We start from the raw sequence: 19,459 nt of genomic DNA, 5'->3' as shown, positions 1-19,459 counted from the left end.
AATATAGAGAAACTACGCTATCACGCTTGAAATCCATCACGAATAATTTTTTTTCTGGAAAATTCTCACCAAAATGCTTTTGTACGCTTCTAAACAATATAATGAGCTGTCACTGGAATAATTTTAGAAGTTGTCGGACGAGTGGCTTAGAATTGACAGCAGTCTGAAGTTGTTGCAGTTTTTTCATCTCACCCTGTATTTTCATCCCAATTCAATTTTATTGTGCGCCATATATATAAAATTCGTACAAATGGAACGGATTTTGGCACATCCGATCAAATTCAGCTCAGAAGCAAGTACTTCAAATTTAGTGAATATCGGTTTAGATAGCTATAGCTACCACATATATGTTTCATCCGATATGAAATGATATATTAGAAATCAGATATTACATATACCTTAGAAATGTTATCTTATCTTCATCCGATTTGGCGGTTATTGTGCATCATATTTTGTATCATCAGCCCAAATTGATTTGAATTTATCCTGGAAGCAATGGCGACGTATGTGTGAAATTTGAAGAGAGTTAGATGCTTATTTCGCTTTCTTTTAGCGTTTGGTTTTTCAAAATCTTGAACCCTATGTGGGGGACGTGCCATGAGAAATCGCCTGAATTCTACCATCTTTATAAAAGATCTTGTGTTGGTGGAAAGATTGAGATGTACCAAGTCTGAGTGGAATTTAATGTTAATTTCGCGTTCTAAGAGCTTTATGGGTGTTCAAAATGTTGACCCTTTGTGGGGAAGGTACTAGAAGGACTAGACAATTTATTCCATCTTCACCCCAGACTTTGGGTTAATAAAAATATTGTGATGTATGTAATTTGAAGGCAATCGGACCCTTACATCACATTTTATAGTATTTATAATTATTCAAAAATTTGGTCCAAAGAGATCTAGGGCATAAAACTGTTATTTCGATGAGGCACGCCATATGACTGAGGGTATAATTAAATACCAGAATTGAATCAACGTATGAGGTAATTTTCCGTATTGAAACACTAACTTACGATTCTTACCTTAACTTCACATTAAAATAGGTTGAGCCAATTAAGGGCATAATTGAAATAAAATTCTGAAGAAATCAAACACTGATGTATGTTTTTGTTGTATACATTTATTTGTTAATAGTTGTTTATTTCCTCACTATAATACTGATAACTTACTGCAATGTTAAAATTAATAATAATAATAATAATAAGTTAATTACAATAGTAATTGTGTTACACATAATACTGACAAAATACCTACATTAATTAACTATTTTGAAATTCTCAGAATTAATAACTTGTACAGATAAAATTTGTTCTTTGTATATATGCTTCAGGTCTTCAAAGTTCTTCTTTGTGTGTGTGTGTGTGTGTTTCTTTTTTTTTTTGTAGCATTTCCACTAGTTTAGGTGATATGAACGAATTTCAAGAGAAAACAAACAAAAAAATCTGCAAGTTTGCTTTTATATCTAGGATCGATCAGTCAATAAAACCTTTGTTTTTTTTTAATTTTTACATTTTTGGGATTCATCACTTCTCTTCAATAACTTGTATGTATTTAGAAGATATCATCTTCTCGCTATAACGTTCCAGACGTATACGGTACTTGGTACAAATTCCATTTTATACAGATTATTACAGAATAGAGTATTCGTAGTGTTTTCGAAAATAATGTTATTAGGTTCTAATATTTTTTTTTTAATTTTTGGTTTCATGATTTCCTAAATTGAAACTGGCCTCTCACATAATGGTCTGTTGGTGGTGTGCCCTCAAAATATCCGTCTCTTCATTATTTGCCTTATTTCCACTGTATCCATTAACTGGAAATTCCCTCAAAGCTTCTGAGTGGGGCGGATGTTTATCGCCCACCAGCACCTGCTCCTCACTGCTATCACATTCCAGCAGTTCCGGATGTAATGGCTTGAAATTATTGCGTTGCCATTGCCAACCGGAGTTGGGACGAACCGACTCGATTTCTTTGGTTTTCAACTCAATACCATTTGTGGGAGTCAAACCACTTAACAAAATCTCCTCACCATTGCTATTCACATTGTAGGTTATGAAATTGCATAGCTGTTGAGCCTCACCCCGCTTGCTGTCCCTCTCACTGGAGGTCTGTCGATTATAGATGCTGCTGGTACGATTCTGATTGCGCAGTCGTGATGTGCCATATGTTGAGCGCAGTGAACTCGCCCTAGTATGCATTGACATTGTCCGCTCGTGTATGTCGCCAGTTGTGTGAAAATGACAGAAGAAGGTTTGAAACCGTTTGTTGAATTCTCTTTTGAATTTTTCCTGAAAGTAGGAACAAATTAAATAAAAAATTTAAAAAAATATTAGAATAGGTCTTCTATAGTCGATAGAAGACCTCTAGGTCTTTTATAGCCGATATAACCCCTCTAGTTCTTTCATAGCCGATAGAAGACCTTTAAGTCTTATATAGCCGATAGAAGACTTCTAAAGCCGATAGAATACCTCTAGGTCTTCTATAGCCTATGCAGACCTCCAGGTCTTCTATAGCCGATAAAAGACCTCCAGGTCTTCTATAGCTGATAAAAGACCTCCAGGTCTTCTATAGCCGATAAAAGACCTCCAGGTCTTTTATAGCCGATAAAAGACCTCCAGGTCTTCTATGGCCGATAGAAGATATCCAGGTCTTCTATGGCCGATAGAAGATCTCCAGGTCTTCTTTGCCGATAAAAAATTTACAGATCTTCTATAGCCGATAGAAGACTTTCAGGTCTTCTATAGCCGATAGAAGACTTTCAGGTCTTCTATAGCCGATAGAAAACCTCAAGGTGTTCTCTAGCCGATAGAAGTCCACCAGCTTCCATAGTCGATAGAAGACCTCCATGTCTTCTATAGCCGATAGAACAAGACCTGGGGTCTTCTATAGCCGATAGAAAACCTCCAGGTGTTCTCTAGCCGATAGAAGACCTCCAGGTCTTCCATAGCCGATAGGAAACCTCCAGGTCTTTTATAGCCGACAGAAGATCTCCAAGTCTTCTATTGCCGATAGGAGACTTCCAGGTCCTCCGATCCCGATAGAAGACCTCCATTGTCGATGGAAGACTTCTAGATCTTCTAAAGTCGATAGAATACCTCTAGGGCTTCCATAGCCCATAAAGGCCTCCAGGTCTTCTATAGCCGATAAAAGACCTACATGTCTTCTATAGCCGATAGAAGACTTCCAGGTCTTCCAGGCCGGTATATGACCTCTAGGTATTCTATAGCCGATAGAAGACCCCCAGGAAATTTGGAGCTTCTTAGTACTTTTAGTAGAATTCTAGTCCGAATTTTAAAAACTCAGCCTTATCTCACCCCTACCCATCAACATTGACCCACCTGCAAAATTGCAAGATTCTAGCTTCAGCCACGAATAAGTTTAAATTGTATCAGTAATTTTATTTCCAAATTGTAGGATACCAGCTCGATTGGTTTTCCCAAAAATATAAATTGTACCAAATGTATTACCATTTTGTACACTGCAGTCGAATTTCCAAAACTACCTACATACCTCAGTCCTAAAATGCAATTGTAATCTTATTTCCAAATTTCACCATTCCAGTTTAACCAATTCACCCAAATCGAAATTGTATCAAATTTTCTTTTTTCGTGCAAATATGTACAAATTTTGAAAACTACTTCCATGTATCAATCCTACACTCCAACCCTAATCCGTTCCTCCAAATTCAAATTGTACTTAATTCAATACCGTTTAGTACTTCGTACACACTTCGAAAACTAACTCCTTACATCGACCCTACTCCTTAATCTAGATTCGAATTCCAAATTTCAAGTTTTTAGCTCTAACCGTTCACAAGCTGCAAAATGGTACCAAATTTAGTACATTTAAGTACTTTTCGTACACTTATTGTGCAAATTTCCCAAATCCCTTTGGTACATCCATCATACTTTCCATCAGTGACCCTCATTCGAAATTGAAGAGTTCTAGCTCTACAAAGGTTTCCATATTTAGTAACTTTTAGTACCATTCTAGTACTGATTTCAAAGGCCCAGCCATATTTGACACCTTCGGACAAAAAGAGTGACCCTCACACAAAATTTAAAGATTCTATCTTCAGCCTCTTCGTCTGGGCGTTGATGAATCGTTAAGTCATTCAGTCAATCAGACAATAACAAAGGTTTCCAAATGTCGTACCTTCAGTGCTTTTCGTACCGTTGTAGTACCAATTTCCAAAACCCAGCCTTATCTGACACCTTCGGACCAAGAGTGACCCTCACACAAAATTTAGAGATTCCATCTTCAGCCTCTTCGTCTGGCCGTTGGTGATTCGTTAAGTCAGTCAGTCAATCAGACAATCAGTCAATAACAAAGGTTTCTATATTTCGTGCCTTTCAGTATTTTTCGTACGGTTGTAGTACCAATATTCAAAGACCCAGCCTTATTTGACACCTTCGGACACCTCACACAAAATTTAGAGATTCCATCTTCAGCCTCTTCGTCTGGGCGTTGATGAATCGTTAAGTCAGTCAGACAATCAGTCAATAAAAAAAGTTTCCATAATTAGTACCTTTTAGTACTTTTCGTACCGTTGTAGTGCCAATTTCCAAAAACCCAGCCTTATCTGACACCTTCGGACCAAGAGTGACCCTCACACAAAATTTAGAGATTCCAGCTTCAGCCGTTTCCTGTGGGCGTTGATGAATCATTAAGTCAGTCAGTCAATCATTCCGTCAGTCAATTGTCCTCGCAGATTCACGTTTCCGTTAAAAAAAGAAACACCTTTACCACACTGTTATTTGAGGTACAACATTCCTTGACATCCCCTCGCGTGGATAATTTTCACCCACAACCCCATTCTGACTCTCCTCCTTATAATCGTATTATAGACAACAACATCACCAAGTCATCATCCGAATAACAAAAAAAAAAAAAAAAACAAAATAAGAAATAAAAGCTTTTAATAATCTTTCCACTGCCACCAGGCACACCTTGCGCACTCCCCTACTCGCTGTTTACCCGCTACTTACGTTGTATATGCCATAGATGAAAGGATTATAGCAGCTGTTACTCATGGCTAGCCAATCGCAGCAGAACCAGACAATACCAATGAACTGGTATTCATTCACTTCGGGAATCGTAACATAAAGTATGTTGTACAGCTGCAAAGGCAGCCAGCAGACTCCGAATACAATCACAACTATAATCAGCATTTTTATGACCTGTAATAAAGAATAGCAGAAAAAAAGAGGACAATCAAATGACAACACAAACACCAAGAGGATTATAATCCATTGGCGAGATATACATTCGCAAGCAAATAAACAAATACATAGTCCGACTTAGGCTATACCTTTTTCTTATTCCGCATCAGCGTTATATCCCGTGAGTCCTGCGCATTTCCCGGTGCTCGAGTGCCCCACAAACGTATCGCCATTTGTATGTAAACAAAGCTGATGACGCAAAACGGCACCAAATACTGAACAAATACCAGCGAGTAGCGATACGTCTGCAGCTGGCTATCGGAGAGATTTACATTGTTGCAGAACGGTGTTGTCACATTGTAAATGGTGTTGTTGATAGTGTCTGAAAAAGAAGGGAAAGCGAAATAGTACATGCTACAAGGTAATAAAAAAATTATCCTAGCCATCACAGAGGGAGAGAGAGAGAGATATGCCAATGAGAGATTGTCTAGCGGATTATTTTTTAAAATTATATCGGCCCTACATACCTTTTCGCCGTTCATGTTGTAATTCGACGCGAAATGCTATGGCACAGGGCGTTGCAAAGGTCACTGACGCCAGCCAAATGGTGGCAATTATGAATTTCGATGCAAATTTTGTGGGGCGTGCTCTGAAAGAGGAAAATGAAAAGCAAAACTAGAATTAATCAGATTATTTTTAGAAATGGTAATGTTAATGAGATATTGGAAATTTTTAGGAATTCTAAGTGAGAAAATTGTATCTGATTACGCAAAAATTCGCGTAGAGGGAAGACACTATTTAGATGAATATGTGATGAAGGGGCAGATCTGAAAGGTCTGATTTTTAAAACCCAAGGACTTACGTGTGTAATATTCAAGAGCTGGCCTTTCACGGCAATACAAAATTAGGGTTTTGGAGATACATCCCCATTGATAGAGCTATAGACATATCTCACGGTATTTCGTAATCTATGTAATCAGGATTTGCATTAAGAACAAGGTATGACTTTTATAATTCAAATTCCGCTCAGAGCAAACATTTGATTATCATGTCAAAATAAGTCCATAAATAGTGCAAATTATTGACAATTTAAGCTATGGGTGAGTTATTCGAAAATTTGGATCTCAGCCATTTGTAAATAATACCACCCTATAAATGGCTGGTACCACTAATAAGTGATTTTTAACTATTTTCTACCCATGCATCCAAGCGACAGTTTGGTGTGGTTTTTTACCCTCTATAGGCTGTGGCATCATTAGATCATACTTCTTCAAAAATAAAAATGTTTTTTTGTCATAGAAATTGTTTTTAAAATAACTTCTGGGGAGAACATCCCAGACAAAAAACAAGCGAACTGATGAGGATTGGTGGCTCTTTCCGAAACCTAGGTATTCCCTGCCTTACCCCCTGGTAAACATTACCATCATTCTCCACTAATAAACAACAACAAAATACTACGGTATTCCGAACAAACAAGCCACACTGTTCTTCTTCAAAAATGCTGAACTACTGTGAGATGATATCCAATTTTTTTGCCCGAATCGCAGAGCCTTCGTACAAAATTGGTTCATAGCAAAATCTTTTACTAAGCCTTCATCAAGTTCGGCTCACTGCCTCTTTTTTTTTTTTTTTTTTAATAAAACAATTAAAAAAGCAGTAAGTTCGGCCAGGCAGAATTTTACAAATTACAAAATATAAAATTCTGTTAAAATTTTAAAAATACCGAATATTGGAAGGTGCCGACATATGAGGGATATACGATGTTGTGGACCTTTATATACAATTCCATTTCAGGGCGTAAAATACTAACAAAGAACACCTTGTGTAGAATTTCAGACAATTCCATTGAAAAATGTGGCTAAAATCATAAAAATGCCGAATATCGGAAGGTGCCGACATATGGGGGATATGCGATATCCTGGACCTATAAAGATAAATAAAGGCGATAAAGTACTCACAAGGAACTCCTTGTGCGAATTTTCAGACAATTCCGTTAAAAATGTGGCTAAAATCATCTAAATACCGAGTATCGGGGAGTACCGCTATATGGGGGCTATACGATATCGTGGGCCTATAGAAATTTTTTTCCCAGGGGATATAGTACTTTTGAGGAACTCCTTTTGTGGAACTTCAGACAATTCCATTGGAAAATGTGGCTAAAATCATCAAAATTCCGAATATCGGAAGGTGCCGTTTTATGGTGGATATACGATATTAGGAACCTATATGAACAATTATTTTCTAGGATATAAAGTACACACACGGAACTTCTTGTGTGAATTTTTAGACAACGACATTGAAAAATGTGGCTAAAATCATAAAAATACTGAATATTGGAATCTCTATTCGTTTTTACTCTGACGCGATTACAACAGACGGGCGGAAATTGGCCATATCCTCTTTCGAACCAAATTAAATAGTATAAGTCGTTATTGCCGACAGATTGATACCCTCAGCCTTTATCCTTTTATTGAAATATATTTTGACATGTTTTATTATTATTCAAAATGTTGACCCTCTATAGGAGAGCTACCGATGGCGTAGAACAATATTGTCCATTTCTCTTATGACCTTAGTCTGATATAATCATTGGAGGTGACAGGTTTGGATAATGTGTATATACATACTTTCTGAAAATGCTCAACTTTTTTGGAAAGTTACCAGAAATAGTGGGTCAACATACCCCATATACACGATTTTTGAAGAAAATCGCGGATTTTTTTTCGCATGTATAAGGGTTATAATTATTCATAATGTCAAAAAGTGTAGAAGGTACCAGGAGGAGTGGGGAATTTCGACCTATACATGCAATGTTTCGCCACGGGAGCTAGAACCCATTAGGACCCACAAATATCTATTTTTAGACAAATCCGCAAAGAAATGTGGCAAAAACATCAAAATACCGAATATTGGGAGGTACCGTTATATGGGAGCTATACCAAAACGTGGGCCTATACATAGAATGTTTCGCCACGGGAGCTGGAACCCATTATGACCAACAAATACCAATTTTAAGACAAATCCGTGGAAAAATGTGGCAAAAACCATCAAAATACCGAATATCGGGAGGTACCGTTATATGGGGACTATACCAAAACGTGGATCGATATATCTCATGTTCAATACCAACCATCCTAGTCACAATACAAATAATGTGGGCTGTATCCTGATTTCAACATACGGACAGACAGACGGACATCGTTAAATCGACTTAGAATTTTATGCTGATTATTCCCCCTTTCCATGGAGAAGGATATATAAATGTTTACCTTTTGTGGGGAAGGTATTAGAAGAAATGGCCGCTATATCCCATCTTATTCAAAATGTTGACCTTTGTATAGGTGGTACCAGAAGGTGTGAACCGGTAAACCCCATTTTCACAATCTATCTTATAATGGTTATGATATTGAGATGTGCGAAATTAAAAAAATAGATATTCCAAATTTTGACCCTTTGTGGGGAAGGTATTCAAAGGAGGTGTTCGATATATCACACCTTCACATCAGATCTCGTTTTGGTAGAGATTTTGGGATGTGCGAAGTTTGAAAATAGTCGTATGTTCATTTCGCATTTTATGAGCGTTTTAGATATTCCAAATTTGAACCTTTTGTAGCGGAGGTACTAGAAGGAGTAGTCCGATCTTGTCCACGATTTGCAAAATTTTTTCGTTCTCTTCCTATGCGGTAAATTATTTTCTATGAAGATGTTGACCTTTTGTGGGAGAGGTACCAGAAGGAGTGAACTGCTATTGCCCATCTCCGAACTCGATCTAAGTTTGACAAAATACTATGATGAACTAAGTTTGAACCAAATCTGATACTCCGTTCGAGAGATATTGTGCGCACCAGGCAGACAGACAGGCAGAGGGACATCTTCCAAAAATACACATACCTTAAAGAGAGCAAGAAAAAAGCTGCAAGTTCGGCCGGGCCGTACATTGAATACCCTCCATCTTTTGGAACGAATTTGGCAATTCTCAAAAAATCTATTAAAAATTCTGTTAAAATCTTAGAAATACCGAATGTAGCCATTATATTAGGGTCAATACAACGACATGCACCTGCATAGGTAACTTTTGTCATAAGCAATTACAATATTTAAATGCGAAATTTAGAAAAAAATCGGTGATTAATGTAGCTAAAGTCATCAAAGTACCGAATATCGGGAGGTACCGTTATATGGAGGTTATACTAAAGCGTGGACCTGCACAGACAATTTTCTGTCTTAGGCTGTAGTATTCATTGCCAACTTCAAATACCAAATTTGAAACAATTCCTGTGAATAATATCGCTAAAAGCCTTAGATACCGAATATCGGGAGGTATCGATATATAGGGGCTATGCTAAAACGTGGACCTACAAAGACAAATTTCTGCCTTAGGCTGTAGTATCAATTGCGAACTTCAAATACCAAATTTGAAACAATTCTGGTGAAAAAATATCCACAAAATCATTAAAATACCGAATATCGGGAGGTAACGTTATATGGGGGCCCTACGAAGACGTGGACCTGCACAGACAATTTTCTGTCTTAGGCTGTAGTATCCATTATGAATTTCAAATACCAAATTTGAAACAATTCCGATGAATGAATTCGCTAAAATCATCAAAATACCGAATATCGGAAGGTGCCGTTATATGGGGGCTATACGAAGACGTGGACCTGCACAGACAATTTTCTGTCTTAGGCTGTACTATCCATTACGAACTTCAAATATTAAATATGAAAAAATTTTGGTGAATAATGTCGCTAAAATAATCAAAATACCGAATATCGGGAGGTACCGATATATAGGGGCTATGCTAAAACGAGGACCTACATGACCCATTTTCAATACCAAAAGTCCAGCAGACATAGTATACATTTGAGTAAAATTTTATCAACCTACTTTGCTTCGTTTGGAAGCTAGAGTGATTTCCACAAACGGATAGACGGATGCACATCGCTAAATCGACATAGAATTTTATGCTGATGATTTATGGGGTCTAAAATGTATATTTCGAGGTGTTACAAACGAATTGACAAACTTAATATACCCTCCATACTATGGTGGAGGGTATAAAAAGTATCCTAAATTATGTTAACCCAGACCTTTAAAAAGACTATCTCAATGCATTGCGTATTTGCGAATTGAACCAAAAACATCCTCATTTGGAAGTTTTTATCTCTGTTTTTCCAACAAATAACGCATACCAAGTTGCAGGAAATTGCAACCATCTGCCATGGCAGTTCATCGCACAACTCAACAATGCACATCATATTTTCAACTACATAAAGTGTATCGATCAAAAGAGTGATAAACTTGCCCATGAAAAATGATGTTTCCATGGAAAGGAATACCTCATTTCGATAAGTATTGAGTATTGAATTCAATGGAATTATTAACATTGTTTTAACGAAACATTGCAACAATCAATCGCGAAGGAGTATTTATTTTCCTGGATTTTTTTTTTTATCTTTACACGCCAATTAACGGAATAAATTCCTGCCAGAGGTGTGGTTAAGAAGCTGTTGTTAAACACAAATGAAAAAACAGAACACATTAACATTCTTTTATTGTTCCATTAAATACACCATAACGATGGCTGGAATATAAAATCATTTATCCTCCATCCTCTTCGTTTTGAATAATTTACCTCAATGGATTTAGTATTGCTCGATGGCGATCTATGGCAATTGCCGTCAGAGTAAATACCGAAACATTAACACTGACGGCCTGGACAAAGGGACAAAATCCGCACATAAACCATGGCAGGGTCCAACGTTGTAGCAGGGCTGCCTGGAACTGTAAATAAATTCAAATATTCGTATTCAGTCAAGTTGAATGTTTTTCTTTTTTACATTGTCTCAATGTCGGTAACAAGACATCAACTCAAAATTACTTTTTTTTTTTGAAAATCAAACAAAAATTAGAATAAATTATATTTTTTTCACTCTAATCCACTTACCTGGAATGGTATGCAGAACAGTCCAATTATTACATCGGCAAATGCCAAGTTGGCAATGTACATATTTGTTACGGTACGCATTTGTCTCGTTGTTGCCACAACCCAGATGACCAGAGAATTACCAACTATGGCAACTAAACTAATAGTTCCATAGAACACGGAGAGTAGTACAACAATTTCCACTGGAGCAATATAGAGGACCTCTGTTTGGGGGAGGAAAAAAAAACAAATAACAAGAAACTCAAATATTGCAAAATATTCAGTTAAAAGTGACACATTGTAGAAAGCTAACAAAGGGGCTTTGTATTCTCAAAAAAAAAAAAGAAAATAGAAAACTTGAAATTCCGTTCCGACACATAATTATGGAAAGAAAAATATGACTTCTTTATAAGAATAGTTGTGCGAATTGGAAAACTACCAAAGAAAATGGGAACTACTTTGTTCTGTGATTATGATTCAACTGGGCGGATGATTGTTACTTGAGTCCGGGAAATTTTTTTAGCTAACTTCGGGGATGAATATTATCAAAGAAAACAAATTTTAACCAGTAAAGAAAGTCTCAAAGTCGAGCGGGGCCGACTTTATGATACCCTACACCACTTTGCTAATTTAGCAGAGCTCCGCATAACAATTAAACGTTTTAATGGGAGAATTCAATATACACGCTATAATTATAATCATAATCATATTTAATTATATATATATATATATATATATATATATATATATATATATAATATATATATATATATATATATATATATATATATATATATATATATATATATATAATATAGTTATATTATAATTATAATTAAATACATAATAAATATAATCATAATTTAAAGTTCGGACTTGTATTGCCCACTTGGTGCAAAAATAATTTGAAATCGAATAAAGATATATATGGGAGCTATATCTAAATCTGAACCGATCTCGATAAAATTTGGCAAAGATATTTCTGAGCTGTATTTGATATATTTCCCTGAATATCGTTGTTACGGAGTGCATATTACGGCTGTAGGTAACAAATACAACAAATCGGATGAACAATATATATGGGAGCTATAGCTATATCTGAACCGATCTTCACCAAATTTGGCATACTAGCTTCTAGACTCAATTCGGTCATATTAGCCAATTTTCATCCCATTTGGACAAATATTATTGGTGCACAATAAAATGTAAATCGGACGAAGTTATATAAGGGAGCTATATCCAAATCTGAATCTCGATAAAATTTAGCAAAGGTATTTCTGAGCTGCATTTGATATATTTCCCCTAATATTGTTGTTACAGAGTGCATATAAGGCTGCGGAGGACAAAAATAATAAATCGGATGAACAATATATATAGGAGCTATAGCTATATCTGAACCGATTTCGATAAAATTTGGCATACTTATTTTCAGGCCTAATTTGGTCGTATGTGCAAAATTCCACACTATTCGGGCTGATATTACACGTTTGGTGCACAATACAATGCAAATCGGACGAAGATATATATGGGAGCTATATCTAAATTTTTACCGATTATCTCCAATTTCAATAGGGTTCGTCCTTGGGCCAAAAAAAAGGTTGTTTGGAAAATTTCATCTCAATCGGACATTTAATGCGACCTGCATTTTGTTCACAAGAATACATGGACAGACGGACTGACATGCATAAATCAACTCAGAAAGTGATTCTATGAAGATCCTCAAAAGTAACTATGGGTCTATCTCGCTTCCTTCTCCATGTTACAAACAAACGCACAAAGACATAATACCCTTACCACTATGTGGTGTAGGGTAAAAAATTATACCTAGGTTTTCATTAATTTGGAAAAGAAGACTACAATTTGACAAAATTTGATTTGACTTTCTTTGAATTTCAAAATTTAATTTGTTTAATTAATTTTGGTGTAACTTTCTTTGAATTTCAAAATTTAATTTGTTTAATTAATTTTGGTGTAACTCTAATTTAGTAGTAACTTTCAGATTTTATCCTGATTCCGGGAAAGTATTTTTTTTCTTAGAGATCGGATATTTGACCCGAAAGTCCGCGTCCAGGACCCGGACCTACTAAACCGATGTGGGCTATATGGGTGCTCTGGTTATTTAAAACGGGAGGTGTATCAAAATTATTTGTTGGAACTGGAAAAAAAATCCCTCAAAAGTTTAAAAAGGCTCCATTTCGGGAATCTATTAAATTATAGCCAAATTATAGTTGATATTATAACCTCTCCAAAATGCAGGAATATTCAGTACATTGTTGGACACACCGAGAGGAGAAAGTTTCAAGCCCCGGTGAAAGGCTTCATGCTTAAAAGGAAACCTTGGTTTGCAATCTTTGGATCTCAAGCCCCGGCCGAAGGCCATCTACCCAAACAGTATCAACATTAATAAAACTTTGGATCGTTGACGGGACCTCCAATAGGGATTTTGAATAATATCAAAAAAAATCCTTCAAAAAACATCACTTAAATGAATACCGTTATATGAGGGATATACGAAGACGTGTAATTTTTTGTCGTAGGCTCTAGTATCGATTCCGAACTTCAAATACGAAATTCCGGTGAATAATGTTGGTAATATCATCAAAAACCGAATATCGGAAGGTGCCGTTATATGGGGATATACGATAGCGTGAACCTTTATAGGCAATTTATTTCCTGAGGATAAAGTCTCACAGGGAACTCCTTGTGCAGAATTTCAGATAATTTCATTGCAAAATGTGGCTAAAATCATAAAAAACCCGAATATCGGGGGTACTCTTATATGGAGGCTATACGAAATCGTTGACCGATATAGCCCATCTTCGAACTTGACCTGCCTGCAGACAAAAGACAGATTTGTGCAAAATTTTAGCTTCCTATCTTAATTTGTTTTCACCCTAGCGTGATTATAAATTACCTGAATTTTTGGCACATCCGACCGAATTCAGTCTAGAAGCAAGTACATTAAATTTGGAGAAAATGGGTTCAGATATAGCTATAGCTCCCATATACATGTTTTATCCGATTTGAGATTTGAAGTCCCTCACATATGCACTCCACAAGTATGATACTTGGTACCAGATAACTTATGGAGCACAAAAATGCTTCTGTTAAATTGTATCGAGAACGGATCAGATTAGGATATAGCCCCCCATATATATCTTTATCTGATATCAGGTTTATTGTGCACCAAATAAGTAATATCAGCCCAAATTTAATGGATTTTTTATACCCTCCACCATAGTATGGAGAGTATATTAACCTTGTCATTCCCTTTGTAAATCATCGAATTATACATTTTAGACCCCACAAAGTATATATATTCTTGATCAGCATAAAATTCTATGTCATCTGTCCGTCTGGGAAAATCAATCTAGATTCCGAACGAAATGAAGTAGGTCGATAAAATTTTACTCAAATGTATATTATGTTTGCAGGACATTTGGTATTGAAAATGGTCCATGTAGGTCCACGTTTTGGTTTTAGCACCCTTATAATGGTACCTCCCTATTTTCGGTATTTTGGTGATTTAAGAGATATTGTTCACCGGAAATGTTTCAAATTTGGTATTTGAAGTTTGTAATGAATACCACAGCCCAAGAAAGAAAATTTTCCGTGCAGATCAACGTCTTCATATTGCCCCCATATAACGGTACGTTCTTATATTCGGTATTTTGATGATTTAAGCGACATTATTCACATATATATTTTTTTTCAAGTTTCGCTTATGGATATTTTAATGGCTTATGGCAGAAGTTGCCTTTGCAGGTTCACGTCATCGTATAGACCCTAATATAATGGCTACATTCGGTATTTTTAAGATTTTAACAGAATACGTTCCAAATGGTGGATGGTATTAAAAGTTCGTCCCTGCCATTTTCCAATATAAAACTTTTTGTTACGAGAGCTCTACCAAATAAGCATAGTGGTGTGGGGTATCATATTGTCGGCCCCAACCGACTTTTGACCATTCCTTGCTGGTTTGCTTGTTTAGGATAATTTTTAGTCAAAAAAACAAAATGGATTTTTTAAAAAACTTGTTCAATGACACTCTTGTCAAAAATTGTGAACTGTCTAAAAACTAGAAATATTTTAGTATGATTAAACATTAGATTAGCCTCTTCATATTCTCTATGGTGTAGCGTATCATATAGCCGTCTCGATCGGTCTTTGTTCTTTTCGTACTTTTTTAAGAACGTCAAATGCTTACAAAAGAATATAAGTGTATAACCTTTTCATTAATTTCCGATTTTCTTCCAGTGTTGTTTTCTTTTTTATTGCTTGTGTAAATACTTAAAATTTTGTGGAAGTTAATATAAAAACGTACCGAAATAAAACTTTTCCGAAAATAAAATAATTTGTTTCCTTTTCAATAGAAAACATAATAAGTCACATTTAAATTTGCTTCTCTGATAAGAGTGAGAGAGCTTATTGCAAATATAATTGCTTTGTTCCCAGAAATATCCTACATGCATTGGCATTTGTGGCCAAGTTTACTTTGGCTCCGAAGTACAACTGTTTGGGTAGCAACACGCACTTTGAATAAAATCACATTTCATTCAAACATATGAAGAGGGGTCCAAGGTGATTGCAAATAACCACAATTAATTGGAACTAGGCATAATGAGAAGAAACGAACATTGCCACATATCTATCGGTATTTCCAAAGAAGACGAATTACATCTCCGAGATTTGATTGTTGATACAAAATGCATGTGTGTGCATATCAGCAGAAATGAAGATTATCCTACCTCTTCACAGTTTAATAATAATATTTAATTATTTGCCTTTGCGCACTAGGATAAACAATGTTTGCACTACTTTGTCTCACTCACCATATTCCTCGTCATCCAGCATTTCATTTTCCTTGAAACGTGTAATTCCGTATTCATCCATGTTTTGTTTTATCGCTTCTCTGAAATGTGTGTGTGTGTGTGGGTGAGTTTATAACGGTGTCTGGTTATGCATCTGGAGGGAATTTTGTTCCTCCCAATGGTGATGGCGTTTCACTTTCAATTTCAAGTCCGCAACTGTTTCTTATTGTCCTGAAATGCGTGACTGTTTCGTTTTGTTTTTAGCGCAAACACGTGATAACTTCTTGGAATAACCTGCAGATGCTTTGTGCAGAGCTTCATTTAAAAACAGGGCTTTGTTTTCGCAGGTGTGGATTTCATGTCGCTGAATAATTTTGCACAGAAGAAGTAAAAGGACATTTTAATAAGGTTTTCCTGAAAAAAAACGAGAAAGGGGAGATGGAGTTTTAGGTAATGGAATGTATTTTTAAAATCAAGATCATCAAATTTAAAAATATTTATTTTGTCACTTAAAGTAATAACTTTTTGATTGCCTCTAATATCTATGGCACAACCACAAAGTGAAAAAATTTAATCCTAAAATGACTGTAAAACAAGTTAAAAGGTATCAGACGGTTTTGCCGACAGATGCATACCTCCAGCCAATGTTCGATTATTTAAATAAATTTAGACTTCTGTTATGATTATTCAAATTTTTGACCCCCTATGGAGTAGGTTCCGAAGGAATGGTCAAATACAGTCCATTTCTCATCGGACCTAAATAAATATGATATAAATAATGCGACTTGACAGGTTTGGACTACATCGACTACTTCCTTCACTTTATATGGGATATGTTTTAGAAAATGTTAAAATGCGCGCGGGTTCCAGATATAGTCGACCGAAGTATTCCATTTTTATATCCTCCACCATTCTATCTTGTGTTAGCAGAAATGTTTTTATGTGTGAAATTTTAAGAGAGTTGGATGCTTATTTCGCTTTCTTTGAGCGTTTTGTTTTTCAAAATCGTGAATCCTATGTGGGGGAGGTACTAGTAGAAATGGTTCGATCTCTACCATATTTACAACAGATCGTGTGTCGATGGAATTATTGAGATGTACCAAGTCTGAATGAGTTTCATGGTAATTCAAAATTTTGTGGGAGGGGTACCAGAAGGAGTGGACCTATATATACCATCGTCACAGCAGATCTTGTGTTACTAGAAATAATGGTATATGTAAAATATAAAAGAAATCGGATTTTATAATCGTTTTGGTTATTCAAAATTTTTAATTTTTACGGGGAGGTACCAGAAGGAATGGTCTGATGTCTATTATCTTTTTAACAGATCTTGTGCTGACAGAAATATTGAGATGTGCCAAGTCTGAATGGAATCGGATGAAAATTTCTCGTTTTATTAAGTCCATGGCTACTCAAAATTCTGATCCATTGTAGGGGAGGTACCAGAAGGAGTGGCCCGACCTCTAACATCTTCACACCAGATTTGGTAATAATAAAAATAATTGTAATGGGTGAAATTTGAAGACCATAGAACACTTATTTCAAATTTAATAATTTATTCCAATTTTTGGCCCTTTGTGGGGAAGGTACTTGATTGAGCGGGTCGAAATAGTCCATTTTCGCACCAGAAGTATCACTGCTGAAAATATTAGTATTTGCAAAGCACAAAATCGAATGAAAAATTTGAAAATTTTGACCATTTTTGGGAGAGTGGACCGATGTTGCTCATCTCCGAAATCGATCTAAGTTTGAAAATAATCGGATACTTTCTTCGAGCCAGCCATCCAGTCAGACGGACGGACACCCCTAGATCGTCTCCAAATGTCTTGAAATGGATTTGCTTCAAAGAGGGCTAGGGTCTAAAGTCGATATTTTGTCTATGCACTTTTTAGCCGCATATATATCCCGTGAAGCCATATGGTTGAGGATATAACCAATTAGAATGGGTTAGACGGAATATTGCTAGAGGCAGAAAGGCTGTTAACACCCTTTAACTCTTGACACAATATTTTATGTCAATAAAAGTTTATAACCCGCTGAGCCTTCCATAACAATTCTGTTGGCCCAATATGGATTTCTTATGAAGACTAGTATCCATTGGTTCGGACCGCTTCCGGGTTATATGGGCATTTCTGGAGTTATCCTCTAAAAACAATAAACCAATTGGTCCCTGGACATATCCATCTGAAAAAATACTATTCATTAGCTTTACAGAAGTGGAAGGAAGTTTGAACCGATTTAGAGGAGTAGGGTCAAATCTTGAGAAATTTTTAGAAAAGGATAATAACATTGGCTACTATGGCTTCTAGGACAATTTAACCAGTCCAATGTTGGATTTATGAGAAAGCTCATGAACGGTACAATTAGGCACATGAACTGATGCCATCGACGCTTGTTACATTTTACATATTCCTCGGCTATCCTACATGTGGGCCATATAGCCGAGGACGTTCTGGCCGAAATCGAGGATTTTTTGTTCCAAGGACCCTCTAACAAAAAAACTGAAATTTTTTACTAATATTCTTTTGAAGCTTTTCTGGCCAAATATTATGGATGTTTTTTTTTTTTTCAAAATCCAATTTTTTTAAAGAATATTCTCGAGGATCTTTTCACCAAAAATCTGAAATTCTCCAAAAAATTTCCTTCGTCGACCTTCTGACAAAAAATCGTGGATATTGTTTGGTTTTTAAAGAATGTTCCGATAAAAGATTTTTGTAGCAACTGAGGATTTTTGAAAATATCGAGGACTTTTTGACAAAGATCGCTGATTCGTAAAAACATTTTTCTAGGGTCTTCCCAACATAAATCGTAAATTTCTTACGTAATTTTTTTATGGAGTTAGGCTTTTAGGGACAACTTTTTAAGGACTTGCCGAATAAAAAAATGTTGGATTTAAAACAAAAAGATACGGGACCTTCTAATTATGTTTTTTTTTTTTTGAAATTGTGGAGAACCTTCTAAATCATTTCTTCAAATCAAAGATCCTTAAATTATGAATTTGTTAGAGGGCCTTCTAACCGGGATAAAATTTTTAAAATTTATTTGGAAGATATCAGACCCAAAAATTGTGTATTTTAAATCCGAGGACCAGAAGTAGTAAAATTTTAAATAAAATATTCGAGGACTTTGTAACCGAAAATGGTGAATAGCGAGGAACTTTTAAAACTAATTTTTGTGTTTTTTATTTTATTTTACTTATTTTTATTTTTTTTAACAAGTAACGCAGTTTCTTTAAAAAAATTTTGGGTTTTCTGAAAAAAAAAAAATCGAGAAATTTTAAAAACTACGATGAATATCAGGAAGTAGTGTTATATGGGGGCTATAGGGCAACATTGTCCTAAATGGACAATGTTATGCCACTGAATGTAAATCCCATCACACACTCTAATTACCAAATTTCAAAAGATTTGTGACAAAATTTGACTTAATGAATAAAATATCGGTAGCGTTATATGGGCACCATAGGACAACTTGGACCTATATATACAATGAACCTAACCTAGAACCTATTTCGAACCACAAATACCAAATCTTAGACAAATCCGTTAGAAAATGTGTCTAAA

General features: G+C 35.7%; 1 protein-coding gene across 1 annotated transcript; it reads right to left on the bottom strand.

Annotated features, from left to right (window-relative positions):
* Positions 1–1,146: 1,146 nt before the first annotated feature.
* LOC101891982 (prolactin-releasing peptide receptor) lies at positions 1,147–16,305 on the bottom strand. Its single transcript, XM_020036168.2, has 7 exons — positions 15,918–16,305; positions 11,107–11,309; positions 10,795–10,943; positions 5,686–5,807; positions 5,308–5,540; positions 4,985–5,176; positions 1,147–2,284 (listed from the first exon to the last, which is right to left on the bottom strand). Exons 1-7 carry the CDS (start codon positions 15,976–15,978, stop codon positions 1,730–1,732), a joined length of 1,515 nt encoding a protein of 504 aa, XP_019891727.1. The 5' UTR covers positions 15,979–16,305; the 3' UTR covers positions 1,147–1,729.
* Between the last annotated feature and the right edge of the window lie 3,154 nt (positions 16,306–19,459).

Source organism: Musca domestica, unplaced genomic scaffold (assembly GCF_030504385.1).
Source record: "Musca domestica strain aabys unplaced genomic scaffold, Musca_domestica.polishedcontigs.V.1.1 15, whole genome shotgun sequence".
Taxonomy (NCBI): domain Eukaryota; kingdom Metazoa; phylum Arthropoda; class Insecta; order Diptera; family Muscidae; genus Musca; species Musca domestica.
This window is presented reverse-complemented; position numbering and strand designations above follow the sequence as displayed.

What these genes read in the sequence shown, in the direction of transcription:
- LOC101891982 (XM_020036168.2), bottom strand. Translation starts at nt 15,978, where the DNA reads ATGGATGAATACGGAATTACACGTTTCAAGGAAAATGAAATGCTGGAT. An exon ending in GCAATACTAAATCCATTGAG is followed by an intron (nt 5,808 to 10,794) that starts GTAAATTATTCA and finishes TTCCTCTTTCAG; the next exon opens with AGCACGCCCCACAAAATTTG. An exon ending in TCATCTATGGCATATACAAC is followed by an intron (nt 2,285 to 4,984) that starts GTAAGTAGCGGG and finishes TCCTACTTTCAG; the next exon opens with GAAAAATTCAAAAGAGAATT.